The following is a 23260-nucleotide window of genomic DNA, read 5'->3' as shown; positions in this document are numbered from 1 at the left end:
GGCTCCAGGCTAGCCTTATAGTTAATCACTAAATATTCTCCAATGTGACGCTTCGCAATCTGCTGCTATTCCAACGCATTGAGTTTTCACGTTTAACTAGATAGACGAATCACTCACGAGGTGCAATGTTTATAATCGTGCTTACCTGGCCGAGCAACACACAGCGAATCAGACAGTGCAAAATGAAGTAATTTTCTTGCGTCTTCGTAAAAGAGCAAGTCAGCAAAGCCACTCAGCGTCATCAACTATACTTAAAGATAGCTTTAAAATATTGCGACTACTTATTTCCAGCTTTTAACTTTCCTTTGTACTTCTGGTAGCAATCACCACCACTTACGGCAGAAGTCATTTCGTATACTTGTTCATCGCTGAAAAGGTTCCAAATTGAAACAATTGAGTCCCATGCGAATTCATTCTGTGAACGATAAAAAAATTGTCGCTTTTATGAAGGAATGCTTGACTTGACCCGTGCTCGACGGCAACGACTTTGCAACATTATTAGCAAAGATTAAAGTAGCATTCGGCACATTGTGTTGCTTCGCAGCGTATGCAGACTATGCGAAACAGTTTCGCTAGCGCAATCACTGCTCTCGCACAACATGGTCGACTCAAAGGCTGTTTGCGGCGAACAGCAGCAACGAGTCTATGCGGACACACTTCCGTATAGAATTCCGACCAGACTCTACCTAATGCATCTGAGCTGTTTTTAAGGCGAAAGCCTTATGTTTCTCTATGTTTCTGTATGTTTATCTCTATGTTTCAGGGTCGCATTGTGAGGTACAGAAAGTCACGTGACACAAGGAAGGCCAGAAGCGAACCAAAGCATGTCCAGCCGTGCACGAGAGATAATTAATTATTAGCAAAGTTAAATAATGATTGATTAGTGATTGGATTAAGGTGGATTAAAGAGGATTAGGGTGGATTAAGGTCGATTAGCGTGTATTAAGGAGGATTAGGGTGTATTAAGGTGAATTAAATAGTACACTTTACAAGGCTGTCAGCTTCGCGTTTTTTAGGCGATAGCTAAGGACACCTGGGAATTTGTTATTTGTCATTGAAAGTTAAGCACAGGAGCGAGGCGAGACCTTTGGATGGAGTTTCGTGCGAACCCTTGTCTGCAGCAAACAGCAAGGCCTTGTTTCTGTTCAGAGATAAGGATACGCCTTGTCCCATTTACCGTTTATCTGTCGAACCGATTGTTGCACCGCCGTTCAAGGCGTAAGGCTTCTGCTAATTACTGGTGGTCACGACATGGCGTTCAATAGTCGCACAACGACAGAAGGACAAGAAAGAAGCATTCTGAAAACCAGAGTGTATTTTCATACCTTATAGGTTGCCTATAATCTATGAAAGCAATGAAGGAATAACTTTTTTAAAGTTTATTGGCACTGAAACCTTTTTTTTTTAAATCAATTTTCGTTGACTTTGTTCCCATGTCTCCAGCGGCCGGGTACTGCCCTTCAAGCTCTCGTTAGGCTTTGGAAGGCCCGCTTTTGTACACTGCGATTGTAATCTAATAAGCATTATTATTATTATTATTATTATTATTATTATATTATTATTATTATTATTATTATTATTATTATTATTATTATTATTATTATTATTATTATTATTATTATTCGTTCGTGGACTTCGCACCAAGGCACGTGAATTTTTCGCCAATGTCATTTCGTCTTTATTTCCTATTTTTGTTATTTCCGAAACTTGGCTCTGCAGTGAAATTTCCTCCTCAGATCCTTTTCCGCAACATTATAACGTCTTTCGCAGTGACCGGGACTTCAGTGGAGCTAAACAAAAAGGTGGTGGCGTACTTATTGCCGTCGTCAGCTCACTGACATGTGTAAGGCGCAGCGACATAGAAAGTGTGCAGGAATCGATTTGGCTTGAAGTCAGCCTATAGCGCGCTGTGAAAAATTGTTAATCGGAACCTTCTACGTTCCACCGAAATTTCTCCTGCCTTGTTTGATGAGGTCATCTCCTCTATTGAAAGTGTCTTATCCTCCCATCGCAAGCACAGAGTAATCCTTCTTGGTGATTTTAACACACCAGGAATTGATTGGAACACGCTTACATATTCTCATTATAATCATTACATAGAGATCAAATGCAGCCTGTTGTTAGACTTTCTGTCCTTCTGTTCTCTTCAGCAGCACAACTTGATCGCCAATTCCTGTGGCAACGTTTTAGACGTTTGCCTCTCGAACGATCAAGCTACAGATGTCTCCCGTTCTGACATTTCCCTTGACCGTCCCGATAAGTTTCACCCCTCACTTAAGATAACTGCCTCTGTGTCAGCCTTGAGGCAGAGCTTTTCCACTGGCATTAATGAATCTTCTCGCTTTGCTTTCAAGCGGGGTGATTATGTTGGCTTGTATGATTTCTTGTCCACCAGAGATTGGTCCCTGATCACAGATAAAACCAATGTTGATCACCAAATAGATCAGTTTCTGGAGCTTGTTTTGAGCTGTATGCGCAAATGCATTCCTCAGTATAGTCCTATAGACGCTCTAAATATCCCCCCTGGTTCTCATCTGGACTTATAACTGCCCTAAAGCATAAAGATCATGCGCACCGTAAATCCAGAATTCCTGTGCCTAATGAGTGGAGAGAAGAATTCCGCTTTTTTCGAACTCTCTGCAACCGCCTCTATAAGCGGGATCATGACTCATATATTGCATTCTTGGAGAAGAGCGCCTCCGACCGGCCGGCGGAATTTTGGAAGTATATCCGCAAGCGTACTAGTAATCGCGGAGAGTGTTTTCGCCTGCTCGACTCTAGTGGAGTAGAAGTGCATTTAAAATTTTTATTAATGACATTCTTTCCGCCATTCGGCATTCTTCATTCCTTCTATATGCCGATGACATAAAGATTTTTAAGGCAATTCACACTGTTGATGACTCTCGCATCCTGCAGTCTGCCCTGCTTTCTTTTTCTAAATGGTGCACAGATAATAACCTCACCTTAAATGCTGCTAAGACCAAAGTCATGACTTTCACCCGCAAAACAGCAAGCATTTCTTTTTCTTATTCAGTGGATTCTGTACCATTGTGTAAGATCCGTGAGATCAATGATCTCGGTGTACTTTTTGATACAACCTTACACTTTTCAGCTCACACTAAACGCGTTGCAACGCGGGGCATGCGCACTCTTGGCTCTGTTTGCAGACTGTCGAGAGAATTCAACTCTCCTACACCGTTCCGTAAGTTGTACAAACAATCTGTCTTCCTGAACTCGAATACGCGCGTCGGTCGTCTGGAACGGGATTTCTAGATCCAACAGTGACATTATATAGATCGGGTCCAGAAAAAGTTTCTAAGCATATATCATCACCGCTTTGCTAACACGGACTCTGGGCCCTGCTCTAGCACTGTTAGATTATTGCCATTGGGCTTACTTCGCTGCCGACGTAATCCTTTTCCTTTTCAAACTCCTTCACGGTATCCTCATGTGCCCCGAACTCCTCAGTTGTATCACATTTCGTATTCCGCGCAAGGTCACCAGAGAACACAGACCTTTCCATGTTGCTGCCTGTCACCACCAACACTCAACCGTCCACAGAATACATGAGCCTTTATAACGCCCGCTTTCATCACCTTGATATTTTTCACAACTCTCTGTCTTTGTTCTGCTCTGAGCTTTCCGTTGTTGTGTCTTAGATTCACATATTGTTCAACTTCCCTTCTCCTCCTTTTTATTATGCATGCATTTTGCGCCTACGGTTACATGTATGTACACTTTTCTTTTCAAGATTGTTATTTTTATTCATTGTTTTTTTTTTACTGATATTCCCCTGCTGCATTTCTTTTTCTATGCATACGTGCGCCAGCACCTAGACCTCACGGTTGTTCCTGGGCACGATAAATAAGTGATTGATTATTATTATTATTATTATTATTATTATTATTATTATTATTATTATTATTATTATTATTATTATTATTATGTACACTCTACTCATATTTTTATTTTTATTCGTTGTGCTTCTTTACTTACATTCCCCTGCAGATTTTTTTTTTGTTTTGTTTAATTTGTAATGTATGCGTGCGCCGGCACTCATACCTTAAGATTGTTTCTGGATACGGTAAATTATTTATTTATTTATTTATTTATTTATTTATTTATTTATTTATTTATTTATTTATTACGTGGCTGACGGTGTCTACCAAGCGGCGTCAAGCCTTTTTTTTTTTTTTTTTTTTTTCAGAGTAAACGTGCCCATGAGCTAAATGGTTTCCACCTGTTGATCAGTCAGAAAAAAAAAAGGCCGTATGCAGTTGCGAAAGAAGAGATGTTTATTTCGTAGAAGTTTCCACTGCAAGGCTTTCAAGAGTTCTACAGCACGTCTTGTACACAAGGACAAAGAACACAAATTTCATACAATACTATTATATCATTATGTGAACACAATATAAATGAATAAAAAAAATCTGATGCATCACTATATGCACATCTATGCTACAGTAACACCTATACCACTCTGCGCTTGATGCGGGGGAAAAAGAGGTGGGGAGAGGGGGGACGTGCTTAAGTGGCAATTTCGTAACGATTTTTTTTTTTTTTTGTCGAAGTCTGCCGTCCTTTTTTGGTATATGAATATTATTTTCACCGCCATTCGGATGCTCCAAACTGCTTTCGATTCTGGGGCTTGCGAATGCGGCCTTTAAATAAGAGTTCGGTGACACATTTCAATGTCCACACACCGATGTCTGATGCATCGGAATGCGGGACGGATGCGTACCCGTAAAAATCGATTTCCCTCCCCAATGCACGAAAAATTTGTGTCTTTGACAAACGATAGCATCGACGACACATTGTACGTGTGCGTCTTTCTTTCTTGAGTGAGAAAGGCGGCAACCTTCAATGTAAAATGCGAGAAGAAAACAACACGTGGGAACCATATATGAAACAAGAACTAGTATATGTACAAGACATGTGCATGCTTTACATTTGATGAGCGAGTTTGGTATATGTATATAGACTATCTACACTTAAAGCTATGAGCCTAGATATGAGTGCACGACGAGAAATTGGGACGAAGCCGTTATTATGGCAGCGCCCGAGCGTATAACTTGCGTACAACAGGAAAGAAAAAAAAAAAAAAAAGAAAAACATCCTTATATCGCGATCACGTGACTGTGAAAAGTTTGCTGCTGCGCACAACTAGCGTGTAATTCTCGCTCACGGCCGGTGACACGCCTTGTCTGTATTCCGCTTCGTAATTCTGTCCGAGCAGAAGTCTCAAAGAATCAACATCTGCTTTTAGGAGTAGCCTATCCATGGCGTACGTTCAACTGTGTACTTCTGGTGCGGGTACTGGTTCTGTGCTAGCACCAACAGCGACTACAGCAACGAGCCGGTAGAAAAGTATAAAAGTACAAAAGTGAAAAACCACGCTTCACATATCCGTCGTTGGTTGCAGGTCTTCGCTGCGAGGCTGCATAGCCATCTCTTTAAATGCGCTGTACAGTTTGTCACTGCGGCCTTCGTCACGATAGCACGGTGCACGTTTTTGACATTTTTCGAGCTGGAGCGTCTAGAGAGAGTGCTCCCGACGTAGATTTATTGACCTAAAGAACGTACGTTGTCGATGGAGTCGAGCGAGGACAAAACCGTACAAAACTAACGCACCAATGTCACCCACCTGCGAGGGACCGTGCAAAACGTGACAAAGTCTGCACTGACACGTTCCCTCTCACACACGCTCATCACTTGTTTATCGGAAGCCCCTCAGTTGTAAAATTCTCAAAATACATATCAATCGCATTTCCAGCCTATGACACTCATGTTCTATAGCTTTTCCTAAAGCACACTTCGCATAATAAAGTTCTTTCAGTCACGTACCGTGCACTTTACTTTCAATTGATCGCTTCACGTAATATTTACAACTCAGCCAGTATGCTGCCAAGCTCACCATCGAATGCCAACAGCATGAATCTTCTGTTCTCGCCAAGCTTCGGCAGGCATTGTCGTTCGTTGAAACGATCAGTACTGTGTACAGTCAAGCAGCTCAACAAGAACGCTTCTGCAACGAAATGACCTGCATAACGAAGGAATAATTCCATTCCGCCTCTATTGTGAGCTGCAGTGCGCGACCTTTACAACGAAGTGACCTATATAACGAATACTTTGGGAGGCCCCAAGCACATAATTAAAAAGGCGTTCGACAGTATTACGATTCGATTCTAAGCGCCTTCTGTGGTTTGGTACATTTTTAGCGCCTTCTGTGGTTTGGTACATTTTTAGTCAGGTTTTTCAGGAATGACACACATTTCCGAACGTGTGATTTCCGTCCGCCTTCCGGTATTGGTCCGCTGAATAGCCAGCTTTTACTGCCGACAAAGCTACGACGATTTGTTCGCTTGAACACATACGCGTACACGGCGCTCACTATACCACAGCCAAAATTCGAATGGTAGACCCAAAGAGAAGGTTTAATCTTCATGATGTGTTAAAGGGACTCTAAATAGACAAATATAACGTTGAGCTTTATTAGTCATTCATCTTTCTATAATACCAACAAAGCCGCTCAGAGGGTTAGATCAGGCTTAGGTATAAGATAGAACACGAAAGGCGGGTGGCGACGCCGGCTTGAAGTTTCCGCACTAGTTCGCAGTGACGTCATTGATTTTTATGGCGTCTGCTCGAGCCTAGTCATTATTTTGTTAACTGTAAAGATGCACTTCATTGTATTCTGAAAGCGCCAAAGGTCTGTGAGCAAGTTTCGAGAACATTCACTGTGTTACAACGACCCAAATACGTGAAAATACTTTGAGAAACGTGACCGTCACAGTGACGTACCTGCGCTGGAGTTGGGGCGCATAATTCAAGAAATGGAAGTTTGGCCTTCATTTCATCTTCTAATAACGAACTTTTCACGGCGAAATGAACAAAAGTACACTTTTCAAGGAATGCTTTATCAGTGTGATTTGATTCAGGGTTTCTGTTTAGCATCTTGTTACATTCATTGTGCGATTTTCTTTTTTCACTGTACATTTCACATTGCACTCGCATAAAACTGGCTTACTCGCGCTCACAAACTTGTCAAACACGTTCAGAACATTTACAAAGCAACAGAACTAAGCTGCACTCACTGAAGAACGCAAAAAATGGCAGTAAGATTCGAAAGGCTCATGGCTAATGAAAGGATGCAAGCTCGATTATTAGGGTATTAAATACGCGTCGCGATTCGTGCATGGAGTAAAATGTGTGGGAAAAAAAGATGCGATGACGTTACCTGAGTATTGCTCGCAGATTCATACCAGCCAGAAGTGGCACGTCTGCAAATAAATTGCTTGCGCTACTATCAAATTAAAGCCAGAGGACGCTTGTCGCCTTCAAATCTTAAATAAGTAAGCATATCATTTATGCTTTTTCCTGTGAAAGCATTTTTTTTATGAGCTAGGTACACCATGAACACGTTTAAGTCCATCAAAACTGCGACAGCTCCCGCTGATCATCGTGTATGTTGTTGGCGAATCTCGTGATTCGTTCTTTACTCTTATTCTCTTCGTTGTGACGTTATAACTGCGCGTCGTCAAGACTGTCAATAACGTCACTGCAACTTTTGAGGGACAGAATAGGCAAAGCGTGTATAGCGGCATTTAGGGCCTTTTACACGTAAGGAAAGACGGCATCGGAGGCTGAGGAAGTTTATTGCAAAAGGGTGATTTGACAGCAGAGCTTCGTATACCGGCGCAAGTTCGTTTTATTTTAACACATTCAGTTCCGAACTTCCGACGTTTCACAATCATCTTTGACGACGTTTTCTGCTACACTTTCAGCAAGAAATCTGCATCCAACATCTGTTTTCTTATCGCGATGAGTTGGAAGATGTCATCGCGCTTAATTTTCTGTTCCTCTCAGAATTACAATTACCACATTAACTTTTTTTTCGGCGGCTCTGTGCGTATTCCTGTTGCCTGGGAAACTCCAGCGCAATGCGGCTATCGCACCCAAGGACGACGAACACACCTAAAATTTCACTGAGCGTCTGCACTTTTTCAATACCAGAAAGAACAAAGAGAAGGCTTTGATTTAGGGACGAACGTCTTCATTAGTTGTCCTCTGACGCTTAAGTAAAATTACAGCTATCGTTTATGTCTTCCAGCCTTCAGTATGCTCGTTCGTTTCCATCCAAATTGTCTGTGCTATGCGTTTTGACACTGCGCTGCTGATAATACTATTCGTACGTGTTCCTCTCATCTGCATGATGTATAGTGTGCTTGCTTGCCTCTCCTTGAGTTTAAATTTCTCTTTCCTTCAGCAGCAGCGTGCTTCAAGATGTATCGCTCTCAAAGCTGCCTTGTATACCTCGGATCATGGTTAAAAAAAAAAAAAAAAAAACTACGGCTGCCGAGTTAAGTCCTGAGTACGAAGTGAGTTGAAATGCATTTGCGCTTCGCGGTAAAGTAACGAGCTACTTCGCTTACTCCAAGACGGGAGGGACAAGACTCGGTGCTACAGAGCACGTCTGGGGCTCTAGGCAGCAAACGCCCGTCGCAAGAACTGCTATACTAGGCACAGCACAGTAATAGATTAACAAGGCCGACACAAGCTAGTGAGGTAGGTAAGGATTGACTGCATGCGACGTCCCTCGGCTGGGGACTTTCTAAATGCCTCTATACTTGCAATAGCTTTGTCGTTGCTAGTGCCCGCGTATAGAAAATATAGATGAAGCCTAGAGAGTATAGTTAAGAAGGTTAACTATAGGAAATGGAAGAAAAGATTAGCTTGCATGCCTATACCTTTCATAGGCTTTACGAAGAATCTAATCGAATGGTTTCTCTGACACATTAAAGAATTCAAATTTTACGTTCAGTGCACTGCTTACGAAAAGCCAGCGAATAAATAATTTGTAGGGAAGTTGTCCTTGTAATTTGATGCGTGCGACGTGCTGCTACTTTGCTGAGATAAAGTGTCGGAGCCTTTGGTTAGGAACGTGTTCATCGCCTGGCAAGCGATGCGATAAATACATTTTTTTTTTCGTTGTATGACAAACAATACATTAGAAAAATGAGGGAAGGCAGCGGATGCTTTTTTTTTTTCATCTTAAAGGCAATGCTGCCAGTGAAATGATAATAATAAATAACGAGTACAAAAGGCATTTGTGGAAGCATCTTTAGTTTAGTTGAAGAAAATAGTTTTTTGGGGAAAGGGGATGAAGATTTATCGGGCGACGTTACTTCGGACGCTTACCGAGTGAAACTCGGGACAAACAATTGCGGAACAAGTAAGTCGCTTCCGGACTCAGAATAGTAATTAGACACAGGTTTCCGATGCAAGGAATGAGCACATAATAAATAGCGTAAAACAACCGTCGAATCGTTGAACATATCAAAGATGCGTGGAGCCGGGATCAGTGTACCGGAGCTGATAAATATTTGTCGCGAAAACTGTCCCGTCGTACTGGACCACGTACATTAATTTCCGATCGGGGAACCTCTACTCAACTGGGGAATAACAGATAACGAGGAATAAGTAAGGTTTTAATTTAGGAAGGTTATCGAGTGAGCACGTAAGGGCGTAGTTGTTTTAAACTCTCAATTAGTAAATGATACATGTTGGAGCCTTACTACAATTCTCAAAACATTTACACAGCGCATATAAGAGGAAGGTCGTTCCCTTGCTTAACTGAAAAAAAAGAGATAAAAAAAAAGAAAACAGAAGGGCAAGGCTTGGAGTGTTGATGCCCCGCGTAATATATAAACAATCGTGTGCTTTTCGTCTTTCAGATCTTTTGAACTCTTGCTAGCGCCAGTGCTCCTGCACCTTACTTCGCACAGGAACGTCGAAAGGAACAGAAATGCGAGAAACGTTCTAACGTAGACCCCATACACGAACACATCGAAAAAAAAAAAAAAAAGACGGGATCTGAACACCAACAAAACCCACTTTAGACGCCACTTCGTGATTCGTCATAAGGCGTGCCTCTCAACCGGTATGTACAAAACACACATTACAGTGCTCAAGCTACTATTTCTAGCTATGGCAGTAGAAAACAATCAAAATACATGGCTAGTAGCAGCTCAGTACGGATGCCTGCAGCGAGACGACCACATTAAGCGGGACCGCACAGGCTTTACGAGGGAGTGATCACGGACGACAGAGCGAAACCCGTGGTAGACCACTGCATGCACACAGGCACGATACCGAATAATGTTCCTGTATATGGCTCTCATGTGAAGGGACTCTAATACCGAATGACTCTGCGCGCCCTCTTGTTTGTGCGGGATCACGTGTGAGGACGCAATAAGCGAACTGTCCTCACATCGCGTCGCCGTTACGAGAGAGCACTGACGTTGAGAATGGCACACCACCCGGCTCGCCTGACGTCACGTGAAAAGCACTCCTTCTTTTGCGGAAAAAAATGTAGATCTTCGCGTAGGTCAGTGTTGCGAAGCTAGCATAAACATCACAAAACGCACGCTTGGGTTGTGCGCATTACATCGGCCCGTTGTCACAACTCCTCGAGCAAACAATACGACCCTTGTGGGGTCACCAACGTCTTCTTTCATGACTGCGAGCAGATTTGCGTGCTTCACATAAAGACATGCACATACGCGATACTGTAGCAACTCGAGATAACACAGCCTTATAGTTCGTTCCACAAGCATACACGGTCTACTCCACGTTGCGATGGTCTCCAAGGGTCGTAGATGGGTGCATACAGTCCAGACGTCAACAGGGCGTTGAATCCAGCAAGCCAAACAGCATGTGCGTCCCAGTATATTGCTCCCGCACTCGTCGAAGTGCACACAAGCATTTAGCGCCCACCAACAAACAAAGTGTCATTCATTGCAGATTTTTTTTCTTTTTTTTTACTTTATCTAGAGAGCAAAATAAGTTACACAGACAAAGCAGGCCGTCCACATGCTTTTCGGATGTGAACATTTAGAAGCCAAATGTATTCTCCAAACTAGGACCATGACCTTGTTCGCATTGATATAATTTCGACGACATTGCGAACATTCGTTGCCTTTTGCAAACCGAACACAAACTCACAACGTAATAACAAATAAAGTGTGCAGTCAGTTTTCGCTGTTATGGTTCGATGCCGGACACTTGCCTAGATTTTGTTCATAGCAGTTCCAGAGGACACCGGTAAACCAAAACCACATGCATTCGGCATATACGAACGAAGCAGCTTCGTAGGGACACAAAAGTTTCTAGGAGCCACTTGATCATATGGAGCGCCTTCCACTGCGTTTTTTTCCTTCGTACTAGAACAAGAGCTGCAGCAGTGCATTCGTTTCGGCGTTCGTCAACGATATTATCGTGCGCCAGTAAGCGCACAGCGAGAGAACAAAGCGGTGAAGTGTGAAGCGCACGACTGCAGTTCTTGTGCTAGCAAAATGAAGAAAAGAACCTGCGTTGAAGAACATGCGCGGGATCAGGCAGCAATCTTGTAGAAAGCACTGCCGTAGAACGCACAAGCAGCGCAGGAAGACACGGCGACCACTGGTGGAAGGCGGCCAGTCAGCGGCGATCCTGCAGGTCGCTGGAACCCATTAGACGGCGCGCAATGTCGAAGTATGTCGTTGTCGATCTTGGAGACGCAAGCAACGGCACTGCAGCAGTGTTAGTCCGGTGGGACCGGTTTTTCATCACTCTGGTGCTGTCACCGGCGATGTTGTGTGCCACGCGGCACGGGGCAACAGTCGCAACGACTGTCCCGCCGTCGGCGGGGAGGCCTCGGGAGTTTTGGGAGAGAGAACGACGACTGCTGGGCTGCTCAGTGTAACGCAGGATGACGACCCGCGGCTCCTCGTCTTCGGGACTCAGGGCTTGAAGTCTTTGACGCTTCTGGGCAGGAAATTGGTGCCCTTCTGTCGCGGCCGGCGACCCCTCTTGACGTGTCCGTTCTTGCCGATGGACAGGTACCACCGCCAGCGGGTGCCGCGCGAGTAGCGCATCGACGAGAAGGTGGTGTACGAGTTGGCCAGCTCGGTCAGCTGGAAGATGCACTTCTCCGAGCGCCGCTTCTGCGAAGACCAAAGCAGAACGGCAAGGCGTTAGCAAAGTTCTCTCTATCTCTTTAAAGCGTTAAATTGCACAATCATCATTAAAGTGAAGAGACTATAAACATTCATAATCATGGCAAGCTATAAAAGAACCTGAAAGGGACCTAGCTCTTATAAAGGAATATAGAAAAGATTATAGGAGGTGTGTGTAGACAACTACGAGCAAAAAATAATAATAGTTATACAAGAACAGATACACACGCAGCAGCTACAACAAGCGCGAGGGAGCTATGCGAACGTAAAGGAGAAAAATATGTCAGATGACCCATTGGTAGAGTGTGTTCAATGTAGTTGATTAAGGCAGAACACAGACAACGGGGACATAGTAGCAGCGGAATTAAATGAACATGCTATGAAAACGCTGCTTAAGCTATTGTGTATTGCGTAGAATGAAATACAATTCGTAAGCTGACGCAGGTCACGTGACACGATTCACTGTCACTGCGACAACAATGTTCGGAAGACACTTTTTAATCGAATACTTATAAGTTACTGTATAGTTATTGCGTACCTTCCTGTGAAGAATGCGACTGAAAAAAATTTATGCAGGCACGTTGACAAGTACAATAGTGCACTTTTGAAAATATATCTAGCATCGGATTCATCAAGTGCTACGACATGGTACACTCGCAAACGCTAAGAGCAAGGAAGTCAGCCCGAATCGCAGGCGTGTACGCTCACATACACACATGCGTCTGCACACATACTACACGCAAGTGTACGCGCAGTTTCAAGTATTGAAATACTTGAAACATCTGTTTGGCGCAACAACTGCGTGGTGGGGGCGCAGCCGCATAGTATAAGCGTGCCGAACGGGAGAACAATGGTGCCTTGATCACTCATCGCAACGGCTGTGTCAACTGAAACATTGTATCCGAAAATCGCATGACGCGCCAATTCACCGTGTTTGTATGGCATCTAGCTTTGAAGTTTTGTTTTGAGCCATGCATCCGGGCTATACGCAGCCCTTGACACTGCCTGTCACTGCATGTCCAGCTCAGCATAGGCAACTGGTAAGAGATGTTGTAAACGGTAGCACTCTAATCCCTGTTTTGTGAAGACATGTAAAAAAAATAGGACAAACCGATAGGACAGCAATGCGTCTGGTTAAACAGGAAGCGACATGGGACAAGCGCTTGTCCCTGATCCTTCGATAATGCAGTACCAACATGCCCATTGCAAGTCGCAACCTTGTTGGGTTACACTTTGCGTAAGAGTATGGATGACGTCTAACCGAGATGCCCCAGATTAATGTGGCGAGTTGGGCGTGTTGGTACAAGAAGTGCAGCGCAATAAAACACAAGGACGACACAAAGGAACGACAAGTTCAGCGCTCGTCCTTGTCGTTTCTTTGTGTCGTCCTTGTGTTTTTTTTCGCTGCCGTTCTTGTAATAATGTCCCAGATGTTCAATGTCGTGAAACTGCCCAAGGAAAGCTGTGCAGCAGAGTCTGAACACACTCGTATATTAAATATACGTTTAAATTAATAGGGACATCTGCCCACAAGCTGCGTTAAGTTCTATTCTTTCCCACGACTTCTGTTTCTGAGCCTCTCTTTCCGCGTCAAATATGTCACCATTGGTCAATCAGTGCAGTCCCTCGTAGAAATCTCAGAAGAATGCGCGACACTTTCTTGCGCACTATCCGCGGTCCACCCGGCAAGACTAACTGTCTACACGTTTGTGAGGAAACCTTCTTCTTCTCATGCCGTCCAGAAGCCTACTGCGTTCAGAATAGAAGCGCTTGCAAGACCAGATGAAGTGTTCTATATCGCCCACTTCGTTGCCCTCAGTGCAAGATGGGGAAACAGTAGCGCTGACCATGCAGGTGTGTAGGCCGATCGTGTTCTTCCTCTGTACAGGAGGGTGACTTCCATGAGGCTATCATTTTACAACACAGGGCTGATGCGGCGGTTTCCAAAATGAACGAAAGTGGTGACGGATCGTCTCTTTAGGGAGTTGGTATTTCACCGGAGCTATCACTGTAGTCTGCCTTGAAAGCGCTGCTTTTTTTTAACCTCTCTGAGTGCAGACACTGCTTCACGAAGAGGGTAAAACAAGTTCCAAGTGTTTCCTTCTTATTATGTGGTTAAGCACACCTATATAGTTCTCAAAGCAACTAAGTCTAACGAAGTCTTCGCCGCACACCTAACGATTCTCTTCACGACAGCGTTACACAACAACAGGGACATCTGCCCACAAGCTGCGCCAAGTTCTATTCTTTCCCCCGACTTCTGTTTCTCAGCGCACGGCGGCATAGCCGTCGCCTGCAATAAATTCTTACTAGTCGGCCATCTTACCATTTGCGTACACTCCGTACGTATTGCATTTCCTTTCCACGCGACAGAGTGGTCATGCAGGCTCGCACGAGAAAGTCCCTCTGTGACGTCTACTATATATATATGGCCTGTCGCTGACCACATGGAGCGTCGCCCTTTTACTATTCGAGCGATTACTAATTTGTCTCGACGTGTCTTAGCGGGCAGTTTCGTTTGCTTCTACATAGTTCGAAGTGCGCAAACCGGTTTTCTAAATCGCCATTCCCGAGGCAGACGAACGGCTTAGCCTGTCCTAATGTCGATTCTTGCAGATAGCGCCGCAAGAAATCGGCTCGACTTTCCCGCCTCGGCGGGGAAATGGTTGGGTACGTCTCTGGGCCAGCAACGTCTGATCCTTTTAAGCACGTGTTTTGAAACCGTATCCATTGTATGCAGTGCGAAGTCGGAGTGCACTACGCATGATATGAATTTCCCCGCTTATTATTTTTTTTTCACGCTTATAATTCACGAATGCAACTGTGAAATTGCACGGCGCTCTAAACTAAAGTGACACATGTTAAACAAAGCTCGTTAATAGCGCATATCGTACTGTGGTAGAACCTAATTCTTTCAGCTTGCACAGTGCCGTGTATCGTTCAGAAAGAGAAAGAAAAATGCGACATTTTCCACCTCAGACATCCTCTCTTACAATTTTCTTTTTCTGACAATGTGTTTTGAAATATCTCCGGCCTCCAACATACCTTCTTTGAAAAGCATAACACGCAGGTTTAGAATATTCGACTTAGAGCAACCCTGTATACTTTGCTATCCGCAATAAATGTCGGGATCCCTTGACTTAGCATCCTTGTGCGCCTGAAACAGCTTTATCGGTCGTAGGGGATTCGATGTCAATGAGAAGAACGTTGCTCTCGCAGACCACGCTTTCTTGAAACAGAAGAAAATTCAATGCCAAATACGTATACAACCATATGAAGCCATGGCTATTAACGAAGACGAAGGCGTTGGCACAACACACGTTCCTTGTAATGTTTATAGACATATGCCCGAAGTCATGTTGTTTGTCATGTTCTTTCATTGACTTGCAGGAGCATGCGCAGTAAGAAGTGCACATCAACTCCTCTCTTCTCTAAATTTCCGGTTGAATATTAGCGCTTGTGTTGCGTGTAAGCCTTCGTCACTGCATGCGCTGTTATTATTATCCGTGAATCGACACCAACTTATCCAGCTTAGCATCTTCAGAGGAAGCCAACATTTATCTGTTGGCTTTTAGGGTTCTGACTGACAAAAAAAAAAAAAATGTGGTTGATCCCTCTTATATAGGAATCGGTATAGAACACGAAAGTGAAACGTGTCTTCACAGAAGTAGTGTAATGTTTATTGCACATTGATATATAATGTCTATTGGTGTTTTGTGGCTAAAGCGCCCTTAGGCGTTGATGCACCCACGCTGACGCCTGGTGGCACGTCTCCTCCATCACGACTACCAACGTCGATGACCATGAGCAACCGTCGTGCATATGGAAGCTGCACTACGCTGCACACGCTAGCACAACGCGAAAGACGAAGCACGTAACTGACACACTAATACAACGCGCAAGACAAAGCACGTAACTGAATCGTCACCGAGTCAAATCAGCGCGTACAGCGCGTCGTAATTGCAGCCTCCGCGATCAACTTCAGAAACATTTTCAGAGCTAATTGCGGAGGCCACGCTCCGCTGTGCTGAGTACGGTGAACGCCACCTAGGTGGCGTTGGTAGTGCTTCTTGATGCCAGCGTCCCTTCGAATGCTGGCATCGAGGCGTCGTAGTGCTGAGACCACCGAAGCGTTCACTGTCGGTGCGCGTTAGTGTCATAATGCAGTACTTCTCTTTTCTGCTCTTAGGCGGCGGCACCGCCCCGAGCAAGAGCGCGGGTACACGGAGGAGTGTTAGATATATAAGGCGCGTCTGTGTAGCTCTCTGCAAATGCGTTTGTGGCGCAATGGGTTAAACGCTCGGCGATCTATCGTCGCGGACCGAGAGGCCGTGGGTTCGATTTCCAAATTTTGCATGTTTGTGGAACTTTTTCTTCTAGTTTCTTTCTTTGTATTATGTTCGTGTACATTGTAAGAACGTCATATCCGTGACGGAAATACGTCAGTGAAGTCTTGGTGGACCCCGGCATAAAACACTTTCGTGTTAAAAAAAAATCGGGTTCCTTGGTTCCCCTTCTCCTCCATCCCCAATACATATAGACTGTATAATCACTGCGTTTTGCACGACGCATTGGATCCCGAGCGCCGTTCTTTCTGTATATCCCAGCAGCATCAAATCAGGAGAGAGAGAGAGAGAGAGAGAGAGAAAACCGGATTCGCTGCATGAGAGTATTCGAACAAGTTAACTTCTTTTTTAAAGGCTGCATGTTACAAATTCCTCAAAGCCATTTGCTACGCGAAGCCACTCGAGGCTTGTAAGTGTTGTCGAATGTAAGAATAGCAGAAATGCTCAGCGGCGACATTTGCCACAGTAGTAACAGCACTGCAGTTGCTTGTCTGAACGTCACCTCGGAAACGCTAACACTTCCAATTTAGTTTTGATAGAATGCTGTGCTACTATATATAAGCACGACCGGCGACCGTATCGGCGGGCTCCGACAGGGCCATTCTGGATTCGCTCTTGGCTTTTGCCAAGAGCGAATACTACAGCGAATATTACACAGTGCACTCAGGCAGTTTTTACGAGTTCGTTTTTCTGCTGATTATTCAGAGTACACAATGTGGGAACGCAATTACATCGACTTATATTTAGATATGCCGAGTAAGCCATGACTACTGTTAAATGCGATGACATATATGCCCTACACTTCTACAGGAATGCGCCGAAACAGAGAAAAAGAACGCAAATATGATGAAGAGAAGAAGGGGACAGAATAAAAGAAAGAACAAGCAAGATAAACATGAATTTAAAAGGAAAATGAGAAAAGGAGCATTCTTCGAAAGGACATAATAATCTCAGAACATAGTCCCCAGGACATAATCTCGACAAATCATCTACAGATTGGGTGGTCGCAGACGGGCACGCCATCATCGCCCTCTTTTTCTCTGCGCGATATAAATCGGGAACCTTGCAATTTCTTCTTCTTTCTTTTCAGCGTTTCGCTTTCTCCATCGCCAGTTTAGAGAATCAGAGAGGGGGGAATCAGGAAGCATCGAAAACGGCAGCAGTGGTGGTGGGACCCCGGCGGGCGCGCAGCAGCTTGCCCTCGCAAGCATTCGTCGGTTGCCCGTATGTGCCCGCGAGGGCTGTTTACCTAGAGCGCCGGCGACGGCTGCAGTGTACGCGGCAGCCGTCAGCGCGGCGCGACTGTGTAGCCGCCAATGCCACGCGGGGGGGCCTCCCCCTGCGATAGACGCGCGCCGTGTAGACAACAATGTCTGCGCGCGGCACACGTGCTCTGTCGCGACTCGGTTCCGGAGCCTCTTCCGCGTTCGCTCTCCCTCTCCCACGCACAGGGCACGGCGCCGGGACAGGCACCCGAGCCTGGCGTCGTCGTCGGCGGCGGTGGCGGGAACAGAGACGCGGCGGCGAAGGGGTGGAGCTCCGAGGCGGGACAGGTGGTCCGAGTCGGCGCACCACTGCGCGAGTGCGTTAAGTGCGTTGTCGAAAGAGACGGGGAGTGTTGGAGAATATTCGGTGCCTGCGATGGAGCAGGACACGAAGAACGCTTCATTGAATGTGTGTCCGCGCATGCTGTGAAATTCTCGACTTTCTTAATCTTTCAGACCCCCTTCCCCAGTGCAGGGTAGCCGACCGAGCTCAGCTTGGTAAACCTCTCTGCCTTTTCACTTCTCTCGCTCTCTCAGTGCTAGCGAAAGCAAGGAAGAAACGTGACGAAACACGAGCGCCGACCTTAAGTTGAATGCCTCGAATGCGGAGGATGATGAGCAATTTGTGACGAATTTTACCAGGACCCTCTTTCTAGTTTGCAAGAGCGCTGCTCCCTATTGCATATCAGTTCAACTTCTGGCGGTACCGGTCATCGTTCGAGTGAAGACGAAGTGCTGGCTGCACAGGCTGTGGCTTGTAGAGCCACGCACACATTTGTTTGTTTTTAGACAAGCAACATACGCTCGTACGCGCTGTCTGCAAAAAAGCTGGAGGCGACCCTAATCCTTGACTTAGGGTGTCTGGTAGTGGCACTTGCACCTCGGCGTTGGTGTGCCCTGGTGTATTCCTTAGGTTAACTTTGTGTTATTAAAGTGAAGTACGGCACAGACAAAGAGAATGCTGGTGAATTCTTGATGAAAACGATGTAAACTACACTACACTACACTACACTACACTACACTACACTACACTACACTACGCTACACTAGACCACACTTGGACCGGCGTCCTCGTCGTCTACTTCCATGGCGAACGGAACGGGCGGGAAACCGAACTTGGAGGAGCGAGCGAACTGAACTGGCGGGAAACCGCCACGCACATGGAGCGAAACCATTACTGATGCGGTGGGTACCTAAAGTGTGCTTTGGTATACGGCAATTAGGCTTTCCTTAATTGTTTCTAATTATTCTTGTCACTTAACTAACTCAATTTGTAAGTAAACTTATCATGTGATGTCCTATCCATCATCAACATTAAGTAGAGCCATCGATTTCGTACAGTTTTTATGTTTAATGATTTATTTTGAATTTAGAAACATTTTTTTTAAATATCGCACAAACCGGAAGTCGGTGGTCGACCGGAAGTCGCTGCTTAGGAAACGGAGTGTCACTCGCTCGCTGCTCGTGTCACTGAAACCATTGCGACATTAGCAAGCAAACTTTCTCGCGTGTCGAATTACGCGGTGTCCCTGTCCTCGCGCTGCAGACGCAAGTTGACTTGAGTTTCCAACGGCCCCAGACATTTGGCTTAGAAACCCGAAGCTTGCTGGTGTGATCTGTTGGGCTCTAGGTTTTGCTCAACCAGTGCTACTCCTACTTACCCATAATGCTTCTTATATCTACGCTTTTTGTATAAATGTAATAAAAAAAGGAAATCTATGTGTTGACTGTAAATGAAAATGACCGCATCTTTGAAGTCAACACCTTTCTATCGCTTTATTTCTTCATTGCTGTCATGGGTGCCATCATTTACTCGCACGAATATGCTGTGGTTGACAGTGGGCTCGAGCGCCCCGAAGACCATGACTACACCGTCGGGCAGGCAGCCCGGCAAAGCTTTAAAGTCTGTTGGAGAAGCATCGTGGTTAAGTTGCACGTAGCGTTTTTTGTTAACAGCCATCGCAATGATCGAAGTCCATTCAGATGAAACGCCGCTCTAAAGACTGCACGACGTTCGTAACACAGTGGCAGGCATTGCTAATTAACAATCGATACTGGTTTTCACAGTAAGTGATTTGTATCACTACACATATTTATGCTGCGCTGTAAGACAGATGACCACGAGGAGAAGCCTGACTAACGGCTGCAAAATAAAATAAAGAAATACCTCAGGCAAAGCGAAAGTAACTTCCGCGATTGAGTTGTGCGTTGCGACACAGCTCAATCTCTTATTTTCACAGCTTGCAGAAGAAGAAAGAAAGTAGTGCGACGAAATAAACAGATATATCAAGTTAATTACCTAAATAAAGATGCTATATGTGTCGCTATCATAAAGCAGGTAACATGAGATAATTAGCTGGTCATGTACAAATGAAAACGCTACCACTGGAGCTGGGCTCTGGCGATAAGCTTGCTTTCAGAATTTTCATTCACCAGCCGTGCTTCAAGTTTAAGCAAGTGCGCAGACGAGCAGATAAGGAAGATAAGCGAATGCATAGCGTCAGTCCCAACGCCAGGTGCCGCACCGTTTGATAGCGCGGTTATGTTGGCTATTTAGGCTGTCCACCGCTCGCGGCTCCCGCTCCCGTGCATTTTTTTTCTTTTTGTTCTTTGCTTCTGAAAGTGCGGTCGTTTCTCATGGCGGCGTAAACGCCTTGAAAGTTAGGAATGCCTGTGTTAACGAGAAAACATAAGGCACCAAAAAACTACTAAAGTGGGACGCAGAGAGACGGCTGTTTCACACGCAAGGTAAGCATGCGTCTTCCCATCGTTTTGCAGCACTTAAATGCGGTTTATAACTTGGAATGCGTGGATTCTGAATGCCGCAGTGACTGCGCATGCAGCGAATGAAATTAAGGTCGCGAAAATAAAAAGAAGGCCCTGTAAGTGCGAGTGTGAGACAAAAAGCACCCAGATTTCTGGGAAGGGGATGGCTTATTTGGTTTCGGCAATCATGCGCCGACCGACGCTGGCCCCAAATCGGTGACCAACGGCCAAATTGTGATATCGTAAGACTTAAGTTCACTGCAAATTCCTTGGTAATGCTGGAATTCTTCTGTCTGCTTTCGTTTACGCAAAGGAGAAGAGGCAGGAACGCGGCATATGCCATAAAGTCCGTATCATCGCAGGAAACAGTCGTAACCAGAACAGCATCCTTGTACGGCAAGCTAGCGAAAAACATATACACGCAAACTGACGTGGAACGGGGAAGTCATAAAAACTGGGCAGACGCAACGTCGGAACCTAAGCTAACAGTTTCTTCTCTGGCTCGGCAAACAGTCGCGAAGTGAACGTTTGCACTCTTCCATTTGGGGAAAAAAAAAAAAAAAAATGCTCGAGAGAAAGGAACGCTAATGTTGAGGCTTTACGAGCTACTTTCGGCTGAAATATGGGCGCGGTAACGCAGTTAGCAGAGCCCGGCCAGGCGGCCTAAATGGATGCCTCGTGTACGGAACGTTTCCTCGGCACAGACGTTTCTCGACGCGTTCTTTTCTTCTGGGGATTTCTGGGCGCTTTGAGCTTGTTTCCGTCTCGCCTATGTCTTCGGTCCCAGTAACTGAGGTGAATCAGGTTTCCAGACGGCGCAATGTGCTCCGATAATAAAGACAAGCAAAATGGGGATAAGAGAGGTAGGAATGGGAAATGCAAGTAGAGTAGTGTTTTGCAGGCAAGGATCGATCCCGTCGAGGTCAACGTCCTCTTGGGCAGGAGAGTTACAATGTAATCGTTGTGGTGGAGTAGGGAGAGGGAGTGTGCTCGGAGCAGATACTCCCCCCGACAGTGTAGTAGTTGGAGCGAGGAATATCAAAGAGCAAGCATAAACACTACCAACTGCTGGGGCGGAAACCTCTTAACATGTATCGCCGCACCCGCTGCATTAGCGAGCACTTCCGTGTCGCTCCGAGGTCTTTGCGGAGTTGACAGAAGGGAGTTTCAGAGATCGTATATACATCTTTATGGGCTTTAAGGCAAGTCTGTTTGGCAATGCTATGTTTTGAAGAACTGACAGTAATAAAGGAGGGCTGGAGAGGATATATTTATTTGCCACATAGCTTCGTTTATAGGTTTCTGATTCTGTTTTATCTTGGCTTTACTAAATTACTATAGGTTTTGGCGAAGCTCTCCTAGATGTCAAGCCGGCCTATAGGCCAAATTAAGACTAATTTGTTAGATTCTGTTAAGATAAAAGTTATCGGATAGGGGCAAACAGCCGGTATATATAAATGGATATAATCTTCGCTTCTGTTGCCCGTCCTGATAACGTCCTTGCCCGAAGGTTTCCCTATGACGAAGGACACAATTATTTATGCTAAATATTGAATACGCTACAGCGTTTACCAGAAATAATTGTAACAATATACCTTATATCCATGCAGCCTTGCTGGCGAATCGAAAGCATATTATATAGCTAAAATAGAAAGACGGTGTGTGTTCAAGTCGAGCTCTTGTGCAGTCCATGAACACATGAAACTGTTCGTTTGACTTATTACGCAAACAAGTATGCACGCTATAGACAGAGAGAGAGAAAACCGAAATGTGTTAGGGCGAGGAGGTAATTAAGTAAGAACAGAACAGAGTATGTGAAGATGTGTATACGTTGTTTCATAGTAATATAATGGCACCACGCTATGGAAGTGACAGCTGTCGTCAGCCAATGAAGAGCGCGAAAAGGCACCTGTTTCGTCCGCCCCACGTCCCTACGCATCAGAACGATCATGTGCTCATGCAGTCCCAAGCGCAAGTCTTGTGCGCACGCCTGGTAGTTTCTATTGCACTATGCGACAGAGTAAGTATACATGAATACAAGTATACTACGCTGGGGGACGAAAAAGAAAGACAGCACGCTCTGCGCAATGTAACTATAACGCCGTGTAAGATTAAAGTGTATAGGAGCTCATTCGGAAGTGCCCCGTACATCGGTGGTTCTCTGTACCAAAAGCAGACGAAAGGGAACGCCGCCGCCGACGTCGAAGAAGATGACAAATCTATAGCGCACGTTTCGGACCAGTCCTTCGAGCCCTTTCTATGACTCGTCTGGGGCGTTGTCCGGCATCCGAGGCTGACTTCTTTCTCGAGCGTTCGTTTTTTCTCGGCGCAGCCCTTTGAAGGCGCCGCATGCTCGGATGCGCAATCAGAGCCCGCCATAAGAAATAATGTATGGTACGCGTATGCGTTCCTGTCCCGTAGCCATTCCCGGCGCACATATACTTCTCTCCGCCAAATACGCTCCGGCGTAGAGAAGTGGCCTTCCCCTTGACGCAACAACCAGAGTTTCTTGATTGGCATCCCGGTGAGTTTGCTGCGACACGCGCGCGCTGCGCAGCGGGTGTCGGGCGTCTCACCCACGTGCGTAGCTCTCGTGGCATACTGCTTTCCCTTTTTGCTTAGCCAGAGAAAAAGGAGTGTGTCTCTGTGTCGTGAATGCCAAGGCGCAACCAGTTTCGTCGATGGCTCTCGTCATACCCGGGCAGATTCCGGTGTCGCCGTGTCGACCCTCATTCGATCGGCGCGGCTGTCGTTTGGATCGACGCTTGGATCGACCCTATGGCGTCACGTGTCAATGCTCACTCGTGTGCGGTGACCTTGCATTTGACGCCGTTCTTGACGCGAGTCACTTTCCTCGTCATAAATGACAGGGCCGCACAACTCTCAG

General features: G+C 45.5%; 1 protein-coding gene across 1 annotated transcript in view; it reads right to left on the bottom strand.

The window, feature by feature from the left end:
- Positions 1-4272: 4272 nt before the first annotated feature.
- The window catches only part of LOC119460962 (fibroblast growth factor 9), a 114254-nt gene continuing 95266 nt past the window's right edge, over positions 4273-23260 (bottom strand). Inside the window, exon 3 of the mRNA XM_037722120.2 lies at positions 4273-11984. Coding sequence (XP_037578048.1) covers positions 11781-11984 — 204 coding nt within the window. The 3' untranslated portion in view covers positions 4273-11780. The remainder of the gene's footprint in view (positions 11985-23260) is intronic.

Source organism: Dermacentor silvarum, chromosome 8 (assembly GCF_013339745.2).
Source record: "Dermacentor silvarum isolate Dsil-2018 chromosome 8, BIME_Dsil_1.4, whole genome shotgun sequence".
Taxonomy (NCBI): domain Eukaryota; kingdom Metazoa; phylum Arthropoda; class Arachnida; order Ixodida; family Ixodidae; genus Dermacentor; species Dermacentor silvarum.
This window is presented reverse-complemented; position numbering and strand designations above follow the sequence as displayed.